The 10,969-nt window shown below is 38.8% G+C and overlaps 1 protein-coding gene across 1 annotated transcript in view; it reads right to left on the bottom strand.

Moving 5' to 3' along the window:
- LOC108703040 overlaps positions 1–10,346 on the bottom strand; it is a 93,392-nt gene extending 83,046 nt beyond the window's left edge. Inside the window, exons 1-4 of the mRNA XM_018238957.2 lie at positions 9,783–10,346; positions 8,907–8,928; positions 4,711–4,779; positions 2,194–2,324 (exon numbers count right to left, since the gene is read on the bottom strand). Of these exons, the coding sequence (XP_018094446.1) occupies positions 2,194–2,324; positions 4,711–4,779; positions 8,907–8,928; positions 9,783–9,847 (287 nt within the window). The 5' untranslated portion in view covers positions 9,848–10,346. The remainder of the gene's footprint in view (positions 1–2,193; positions 2,325–4,710; positions 4,780–8,906; positions 8,929–9,782) is intronic.
- Positions 10,347–10,969: the final 623 nt, after the last annotated feature.

The following is a 10,969-nucleotide window of genomic DNA, read 5'->3' on the forward strand; positions in this document are numbered from 1 at the left end:
AAACAATTGTTGGACAGTAAACTGGTGCAGCAGAGATTCAGTCAACCTTTACTGAACTACCAGACATATGTTATGAGACTTTTTTGCCCTTATGCTTTATAGTGTGCAGATGATAGCATGTAGTAAGAAAAGGGAAAATTATATCATACTCATGGGATAGCCCCTCCCCAGTGCTCCCATCATCAGGAGGCTCCCCAAAGCTTTAAAAGCGCAACCCATCCCAAATATGGTGCCTAGCTTCTAAAACTACCGAAAAAGGTATGGGAAACTGATGACACGGTTTTCCAGAAAATGAAAATCAAGGAGGATGCCATTTTCCCTGAACACTCCATATCATACATGGGATATAACAAGTGAATATCCCCAAATGGGAGAGTTAAAGCATGGCTTTATGAAGGATAGGTCATATCAAACAAATTTGATTTGCGGCAGGAAGGGGATATTCTTCCACTGTATAGAGCACTGGTAAGGCCCCATCTAGAATATGCCGTACAGTTTTGGTCTCCATCACTCAAACAGGACATTATTGTATTAGAGAGGGTACGGAGTAGGGCAATTAAGCTGGTAAAAGGTATGGAAAATCTTAGCTATGAGGAAAAGCTGGAAAAGAGGCGCTTAAGAGGTGATAACCTCTGAAATGTATTTACATTCATTTTGGTTGTTGCCTTATGCAAGCCTGTTACACCAGTCTGAGAGCAACTAAATAGTAAAGAAAACTCTCTCTGGCTTCCAATTCCCAGCTAGCCAGTATCCCAATATAAACACTGGCTGAACAGAGTTATGTTAACACATGTTAAGACAGCATTTCCCTAGCTTCTAAGCTAGATGGATGAAAAAAAGAAGTAAATGTTAGTGTAGGGACCTAGAGGATCTACTATTCCCTATAGAGTTAATCCCCTACCTTTGTAGTTTCTTATAGCTTTTGTTATTGGGCACAAGCCCTTATGACATGTAAGTGTAACAGCTACATCTATTGGTCAAAGAGTGTAATGACACTTTCCTGCCACACTGCTATATAGTGTTGTGCAATAGGGGCCTCTTCCTCTTTGGCTCCTGGTGTCTGTGCTGCTAGGTGTTTCCCATTGAGCCTGGGATCACCAAGGCCCAGTAAAGCCATTCGCCCCAAAGGAAAATGTACCTTTGGTGCTTAAGTCAGGAACCAGGCAATCCCGTGAATGAGGTTAGCTATCATTAGGGCAGATCTGTAATAGACTCTCTAGGAGAGAGAGATAGTCAGCTTTGTGTAGTATGAGCAGTTGTGTGCTCCATCAATGATAATAGCAGGGAGTAGCTTCAAGGGAGTAGTTTATTGCTTATGTTATAGAATGACCAATTCTAAGCAACTTTTAAATTGTTTTTTTTTTATATATATAGTTTTTGAATTATTTGGTGTCTTCTTCTGACTCATTCCAGCTTTCAAATGGGGGTCAGTGACCTCATTTAAAAAAACCAAATGCTCTGTAAAGCTGGCCATAGACGCAAAGATCCGATCGTACGAATCGTGGATTCGTACGATTTTCGGACCATCTGTGGAGAGTCCCGACATTTTTATCCGTCGGAGATCGGTCGTTTGGTCGATCGGACAGGTTAGAAAATTTCTGTCGGCTGCCGATAATATCTCTGCGTGTATTGCCGATCGTACGATTTTCAGAGGGAGACTGTCACTAGTGTTGTCAGACATAAGTATCGTACGATTGCTTTCAGGGGCAGAACATTGGGTGATCTGTTCTATTTGATCGGAATGGTAAAGACTTTGATCTGAATGGTTAGTGGAGGGTCGGGAGATGGGAAAGTCCGATCATACGTTGATTCGTACGATCGGATCTTTGCGTCTATGGCCAGCTTTAGTCAACACGTATATTGTTATTGCTGCTTTTTATTACTCATCTTTCTGTTTAGGCCTCTCCTAGTCATATTCCAGTCTCTTTATTCAAAGCAATGCATAGTTGCTAGGGTAATTTGGGCCCTAGCAACCAGATTGCTGAAATTGCAAACCAGAGAGCTGTAGAATAAAAAGACAGATAACACAAAAAACACAAATAATAAAAAATGAAAAACAATTACACATTGTCTCAGAATATCATGTTCTACATCCCCTTTAAGGTTTTTTTTACTTCCTGGCATTTTTGAACTTTTACCCTTCAATTTAATAACTAAAGGAGTGTCACCCAAAGTATGGTTCTTTATTTTTACCTGAAAACTCTTCTTTCCAGCAGATCAAGGCATTTGGTGATTACTTTGGCATTACATAAACCACTCTTCATGTTGTAAGAGAAATGCAATATAGTTGTGAAATATCCCTTATCTAATAGCTGTCGCAGAGCCTAAAGAAAGGAAAGGTCCAGGGAATTAGTGCATTATTATTTTATAGGAACAGGCAGCAAGTAGAACCTGCTGAAAGATGAAGGGATGTGCAGTAAAACATTACATTTTTGCACCATGTCTAGCAAACCATAGGCACCAATTAGAACATATTTACTATTAATTCATTTAAAACATATGTTTTCTATGGTTTCTTACCCCTGTAGCAAACTTTGCACCATTTATGAAATTTGCACACAATGGGGAACATTTACTAAGCTCGAGTGAAGGATTCAAAGTAAAAAAACGTAGAATTTCAAGGTATTTTTTTTGGGTACTTTGACCATCGAATAGGCTACTACGACCTTCGACTACGACTTGAACGTTTTGAACTAAAAAATCGTTCAACTATTCGACCATTCGATAGTCGAAGTACTGTCTATTTAAAAAAAACTTCGACTACATTCTCCGGCAGTTTAAACCTACCGAGGTGCAATGTTAGCCTATGGGCACCTTCCCCATCAGTTTTCTAAGGTTTTTTTTGATCGAAGAAAAATCTTTCAATCGATTGATTAAAATCCTTAGAATCGTTCGATTAAAATCCTTCGAATCGTTCGATTTTTCCTTCGGTCCATCGATCGTAGGATTTGCGGTAAATCCTTAACCCTCGATGTTCGACCCTTAGTAAATGTGCCACAATGTGTGATTTTTTGTTTGGTCTCTTTTAGTAGTCACCTTTTGTCAATCTGAAAAGGAAATGGAAGCATTTCTATACAATGTATGCAGATGGAGCAAATTTAAATTAAGATTAAGCCACAATGTCCAAATGTCCTGCATAGAAATGCCATTTGTTAGAAACAATAATCTTCCATGCTGCAACTTACTGATTTAAATGCAAACTTAAAGCCTGATTCATCCACTAGCTGATTGGCATCCACTACCTTGATTGGCTTTCTAGTTCCAGTGGTTAGTGGGCTTGTTACCTATCCTCAGAAAGAGTTCGGTGTCGGACTGGCCCACTGGGATACTGGGCCTCTTACTTCTAACCATTTAGCTTATTTCATGGTCATTCCCTATTTCTTTATGGGGAAACACGCTCAATAATGGAAGAATATAGTAAGTAGATATAAAAGATGAGGAGAATAAAGAGGTTGAGTGAGGAGAGAAGGAATAATAGTTTGGAAAGTGGGCCTACAGTCTAAGGTTTTCTGGTGGGCCCCTGGCATCCCTGTCCAACACTGGAAGAGGTTCATTAAGTGGTGTACAAAAAGCAAAGTTATAAAACAACTAGGCACCTCAGGAGACACTTATTATATGCCAAGTGCCAAGTGCAAAAAACTGATAAAATCCACCATGTACCTTGAAAATTGCTGCAGTATTAATGGAGTGAACAGAGGACTTAGCTCTTAACATGTTTTGGAGCATTTGGGAATGCAGATACTGCAGCCCCTCTATGAATACCGTTGTGTAAGCACATAAATATAACCCCACAACCTCTTACCTGTTCCCTAACTTGCTCTGCATTCAGATGTAGTGATGACTGAATCTGTGCCGTTTCATTTTGGCCAAAAAATTTGCAAAACGGCGAAAAAATATGCAAAACCCTATAAAGTCAATGGGCGTCAAAATAATTTTGTTGTGCGCCAATTTTGACGCGAGTCACAATTTTCATACGCGCGACTCTTTTGTTCAAATGCATTAAAGTCAATGAGTTTTTTGTAGCGAATTCTTCCACAGCAAAAAACATTTACGAGCGGTGAAGTGCGGAAATTCACAGCAAATTCAGATGCACAAGTAGCCCTGTACTAACGTCTGCCCTATGGCAAGCAATAAGAACAGTATTTTTCATCCATCTGCTGCTGGCTCTACACACTGGATTTCTGCTCTGGCACTAAGTGCAGAACCCTGCTAAAACCTGGGTGAAAGTTCTTTTAGAATAATCAGTAAGGGCATGCTTTGGCACTTGTGGCTGAGCCTTCCATAAATTACCTTTCCTGTTTCCTGTGTAACTAGAACCATTATAACACTAAAGTTAAAATATGCCAGTTCATTGTTAATGAATTTAAATGTGACTGTTTGGTCTGTTGACTTTCTAACCAACATACACCCTACATCCATAGCAACAGACAAAATTATTGACATCACTGTTAACAGCCTGAGAATACCAATGCTAAGTCTGCTATTAGTATAAATTCAAAAGCCTAACTACAGGTGTCAAAGGGGGAACCTGGGACCAATGACCTAATGGAGCTTCAGGGTCTCAAATAATATTTATTCACCATGGAAATGTATTATTTTTTTTAAAAAAAAAGTGATTACACCAACAATTGCATCAGGGCTTAATTATCTGTATAAATATTTAATTTAAATGACAACATTGATCATTTGTTAGGGGAAAACAAGATTTACCTGGGAGCTTATTCTCTCTTTATGCAGGAATTCAGGTGGGACACAGCTATCCAGAGAACCATATGGAAACTACAACAAAAAATGAAAGTTAGTGACATAGTAAACATACTGGAGTGGTTACCAATTCACTGGCTTACATAATAGATAAACATAAAGGAGTCATAGATGTCTCTGCTTCTCATTACAGACAATTTCAAAAAGTCTGTACAGTCACAGAAATGTTATGCTGAGCATGTCCTAGACCTAGAGAATCAGCATTTGTTGCCAGATAAGAACCATCAATTTATCTAGTGCTTCTGTTTTTCTGTTTCTTAACAGCCGCAACCTGGGTATTTTGTATGGCATTTGCTATTCTCAAAGACATCTCGAGTTTTCAAAAGTAATAACATAAAACTATTCTCGCTTTTCACCTTCCCTGTATTTTATTTCCCTTTGGACCAATTACTTTTTTTGTAGAGGGAAAGTAATCCTAAAATACAGGAAGTGGTAGGATGTCGCTGGTAGTACTCCAAGATGATTGTACTTAATCTTCATTGTTTTGTGTTAGTGTTAGATTCTATTTTTATTTCTGTGTTTAACATTTTGTTCTGAAGCTCTCCAAATTGAATTTACTGACTGGTTTTTAAGGTTATCAATACCAGCAACAAAACAGTGATTTGAATGGTGGAAATAGGGTTTCCAGATGACTTGAAAATCCAGGAACATATTTCGAAATTTCAGCTAGAGAGGGTGCACTGATAGCAATTTAATTTAAACAGAATCAGTGTGGCCCTGCAGCATACATTTATTAGACATGTCCCTGAAATTCCAAGTCGTCTGGTAACCCTAGTAAAGGGAAGTTGAATAGGAGAGGGGATGAAATAAAAGAATGCATGACATACTGTAAATATAGCCTCACGTGCCAGCTAATTTGTGGTTTCTGGGAACAATAATCAGACTTTGATCTCAATTCCACATTGGTGACAAGCCACATTCATTGGCATGACCTCTTATTTTCAGAAGAGCAACTTGAATTTATTTTGAGGGTTTACATTTCTAAAGTTGGTAATGACCTCCAAAAGAGATGAAAATATCTTGTATCTACCAATCTGGTATTCTTCTGACTCTTCTGCTAAGGATCTGGTGTTTGGCTGAATCCAAAAATGATGGATTTGGTGCATCCCTAATTACTGGTAGTTGTTGGAATCATTGCTTGGAAAAATACATTCATTAAAGATATTGCCACTGCCTTCATCCTGCCTCCTGTCCAATTTCCAGTGACAAAGAGGAACCCTTGAACTACTGACTACTCCAGGGTTCCCACACTGGCCTACATCAGTTGACACTGTGAATTTGCTCCAAACTATTAGGCACACATGCAGTATTCATGGCAAACTCCAGAAGTGATGGCATCAGGACTCAATTGCATGGGGTACAATTGTCCCTCAATTGAATAAAAATTATTTAATTGAAGTATGGGAAAATGTGCATTTTTTTGTAAACAAAAAAAAAAATCCATAAGTAAATGACCCCTTTAAATTATTGGCTGACTAAAATGTAGTGAAAGCAGGCAAACTATTAGCACTTACACTTTTACTCTCCAGTTTGTAGCTGACTGTACTAGCTCTTTAGAAAAAGGACTGTAGGAAAATACAATGAATTTAGTTCATGTGTGCTCTCAAAAGTGGAAAAAGCTCTTAGTAGCCCTGGGTGCAAGCTGTACCCCCTGCCAGGGCAAACTTACATGAATCCAAAGAAAACAGCAGCACTCCGGTATTGCTGAAAAAGTGAAAAACTTTACTTAAACTGCCTTAGGCAACGTTTCGGGCTACACAGGCTTGACAAAGGGCCTTTGTAGCCCAAAACATTGCCTAAGGCACTTTTAGTAAAGTTCTTCACTTTTTCAACAATAACGGAGTGCTGATGTTTTCATTGGATTCTTGTAGGGAAATACAAATCACAGGTTTCTTCACAAAAATCAGAAGGAGAAGTATATCAATCAGAAAGCACACCCAGAGAAGCATGATTCAAGTATTTCCCAAATAAAAAGAGAAAGTAAGAGGAGTAATAAAAACACCAAACTGGTTGATATATTATTTAGCTAAATGCTATCTGGAGCCTAAAAGTTCAAGTTTGAAATCACCCATAAAAAACAAAATGTGCTATTGGCAAAGTTTTATTGGAGAGGAATTCCCTTGATTTGTCACCTTTTTATGGCTGCAGAATGAACTGACCTTTAACTAAAGCTATTCCAAAATGAACAGATTGTTGTGCGCGGTATTAAATTGGGGCCTGTAAATATGTAGAACTTTGATGGAAGCTGCAAAAACTTATGCTGTGTTATCATAATGGGTACTTACTGTATACCTACTGTTATTTTGTATGGCCAGCCAATCAGCTGTAGCCAAAATAGATAGCAGGGGGGCATTGCTGTAGCAACTTCATTATATCAGCAGTTTAAAAACTGTTAATACCAGGAAAATTAGAAATAAATGATCTACATAGATGCTTAGACGCACTAAGCCATATTATATTGATTAGTTTTGAGGGTTTACATCTGCTTTAGAGATTTATAAATATCGTTTTTCACAGAGTCGGACTGGGCCGGCGGGACACCGGGAAAAACCCTGGCCGGCCCAGACCTGCTCTTAACAGACGGTGTTCCTGACCTCCAAATCCCCCTCCCCACCCGCCCGATCGCATAAAGAATTGCGTGTAAAGCAGGTACGCGCTGGAGGAGGGGGGGATAGGAGGATTTGTAGCTGAGGAGGGGGCCCTTGGGGGTGCGGGGGGCTGATGTGGCGTAGCCCCAGTGGGCCCAGAACCCCCAGTCTCACCCTGGTTCTTCATCTATACCAGAATTTGATATTTCCATCAAGCAATAGAAGTGCTATAATAATAAACATTTAATAAGGAAACATTCCTTGGATGCTGTATAATGCAGTGCACCCAGCATAACAGTATTAAATGTTTGTGTTTTTGAATATCTTACATTTTTCTAACACTTAAGCTTGAAATAGTGGATGGTCTGGTTGATGGTTGCACAGAGCATATAAAAATAAATATTTAAAATAAAATAAAAATAATAATTGAAAAAGCATGATGGGCCCCTGAGCACTCTGGGCCCCTAGAATATAGTCTAGGGCAATGATCCCCAACCAGTAGCTCGTGATCAACATGTTGCTCTCCAACCCCTTGGATGTTGCTCCCAGTGCCTCAAAGCAGGTGCTTATTTTTGAATTCCAGGCTTGGAGGCAAGTTTTGGTTTCAAAAAACAGGTGCACTGCCAAACAGAGCCTCAATCTAGGTTTACAATCCAAATAGGGGCTACCAAATGGACAATCACAGCACATATTTTGGCACCCCAAGAACATTTCTCATTCTTGTGTTGCTCCCCAACTCCTTTTACTTCTGAATGTTGCTCACAGGTTCAAAAGGTTGGGGATCCCTGGTCTAGGGTAACCTATTCATTAGTCCACCCCTGATCATGTTACCCCATGAATATCTTATGAGATTTCCCTGATGTGGCAATATGGTGGCTCCAATTTATACTGTACTGTATGTCGGCAAAGTACAAATAAATTCATCCAGAGAAAGAATTTCCCCAATTAATTACAGTACTGTAGTATAAAGCTTTTCCTTTTTATTTTAGTCTGCTGCATTGCATTCTATTTACAATTCATGTTTCTGAGAGTGCACCTTTTTTGTTATATATTTGAGTTTTTAATATTTCTTTATGCACTATTCAATCGTCAGCTGCCTCGACTTGGAATCTTAATGCTATTTGTTTTGATCTGTATTTTGACAGTGGTATTTACTGCTTTTTCACGTTCAACATGCTGTAAATTGCATAGAATATTAAAGTGCTTTAACTCAAATGTTAATGAAACATCCAGTTCTTTGGAGAAAGAGAGACATCCCAGCTAAAATACAAACAACTCTAACTGCAGCGTACATTTAAAGTGGAAAAAGACACATGAGGGCACATATATGGGCAGGATGAATCAGAACTTTAGTGGCATCTAAAGTGATAAATTATCGTATTTTGGAAATATTCCTTAGGTGAAAGTCGGACGGACAGGGCAGAATCCAGAATAATCCCATTACTCTACTGTTACTGTATACTGAAAAATATTTATGATGATGACTATAATGATATTCAAGTGAACAAATCCAAGCAGAGAAACAGGTAGATAATATGTCAGGTTGGTACTCACACCAAGTGCAGTTGCCAGCATTCTGAAATGAGATAGAAAAGAGATTTACATGAATGATATTAATCACCTGCCCCATGAAGCGAAATACCTACATTCTTTGCTAGCTGAGAAATCCCCCTTTCTAAGGGTTTACTAAAGGTACATCGTTTCAGAAAGTTCTTGCAGCACTATTCATTTAATGTGATCTAATGCACACTAGCATGAATGCGTTGGGTATTTTCGTTACTTTGCAAATTCACTAACGGACGCTGGCGTAACTTGTTAGTGTTACTTCGCACCCTTACGCCTGGCGAATTTGCGCAACGGACGTAACTACGCAAATTCACTAATGCGCGCATTGTTCTGAACGCTACCTTTTACGCTAGACTTCCTTCGCCACCTCAGACCAGGCGAAGCGCAATAGAGTAGATAGGGATTGCTTCAAAAAAAGTTAATTTTTTCTAAGTCCCAAAAAACGCTGGTGTTTTTTCTTTATTATGGGTGATAGGCTGAAAACGATTGAAACATTTTTTGGGGCTCCCCTCCTTCCCCCCTACATTTCCTGACTCATGGCAACTTAACTATACAGTGGGCACATGTGTAGGGCAAAAAAAAAATTTTATTTGATGTTTTGAAGGTTTCCCAGGCATTTGTAGTGCTGCTACATATTCCTCCATTGAAATTTGAATTTGGCGCCGTATGCAAATTAACCATCGCTAGCGTAACTTCACTTTGCTTGGCGAATCAAAGCTAGCGCAACTTCGCAACCTTACGATACCCCTGAGCGCAACTACGAATCTTAGTGAATGTCCCACATAGCCTTTACCATAGTGCTCAGAGATTTTGCTGTCATTCTAGTTAATTATAAGCAGATATGGGTTATCCATCGGGTCTCACCTGAGCTCAGATATGCTGTAATGCCCTTCATGCTGTAGGTAATTGTTCTCTTCTCTCTGACCCATAGCTCTGATTCTGTACAGGCTTGCTTCCCCACACTACACGTTTACTATATACTCTCTGTAGTCATGTATATGGAAATGCTTCTTAGAATAGAGCAAGTGTGCTGTTGTGACTGGCTGTTTGTTGACTCTTCATCACCTTGGTGCTGCAGGGCAAGGCTGGGAGTTACTACTGCAACTTGTAGCTTGTATTGTGCTTGCCTGGGTTTACTCATCCACCAGCAGGTTACACAATAACATACAGCAGTCAAGTAGAGATTGTGCACTTTGCAGCACTCCCTCCACAACCCTACCAGAAACCTGACCATTTAAGCAAAAGTGATATTTTTAAAGAAAAGCATTTACACCCTCCACATATTTTCCCCAGTTTTCACAACTTCTGTATTTTATAGCATTTCATTTTTAGAATGTGAAGTTTTCCCAAATGTCACTGAATTGACATTTCTGTAGATCTTACATTTTACTGACACCACAAATAAGAGGGTTATTTATTAAAATCCAATTTTTTTGTGGTCAGAGTTTTAAAGGGCAAAACACAATTTTTTCAGAGAAAGAAAAACCTTGGATTTTTCTTGATTTATTAAACCCCGATGGTGCGGAGTCTGAATTAAAAAAGTACTCCACCTCAAATCTGCCGAGGTCATGTAGAAGTCAATGGCAGATGTTCTGTTTACAATTGGAAGATATCATAATCTGCGCTGGGTTTCGTACAATAATCAGAAGAACTTGTTGTTTTCGGGCAATAATTAAAAAAAAAATCGATTTTTATGTCAAATTCCAAAAAATTGTTCAATCCATCTTTTATTGAGTCTCTTCCCACACCAGATTTTTTTTTGAGAAAATGTATTGATATAAATGTTAAAGATGTGAACAGGAGTTTGGTCAAAGTGGTTTTAAGAAAATAGGGAGAAATTTTAGGATTTTAGTAAATAACTCCCTTATAGTAGTGATTGGCGAATTTAACCCGTTACGGTTCAACAAAAATTTGCCGCAGTTGAAAATTTGCTGAAATGCATTAAATTCTTTTTGCGGCAAATTTTTTTGACACGCAACTTTTTTTTAACCCATGACGCCATTCAAGTCTATGGGCATCATGTTAAAAACGCCAAACAAATTCGCTCATCC

Source organism: Xenopus laevis, chromosome 9_10S (assembly GCF_017654675.1).
Source record: "Xenopus laevis strain J_2021 chromosome 9_10S, Xenopus_laevis_v10.1, whole genome shotgun sequence".
Lineage (NCBI taxonomy): Eukaryota > Metazoa > Chordata > Amphibia > Anura > Pipidae > Xenopus > Xenopus laevis.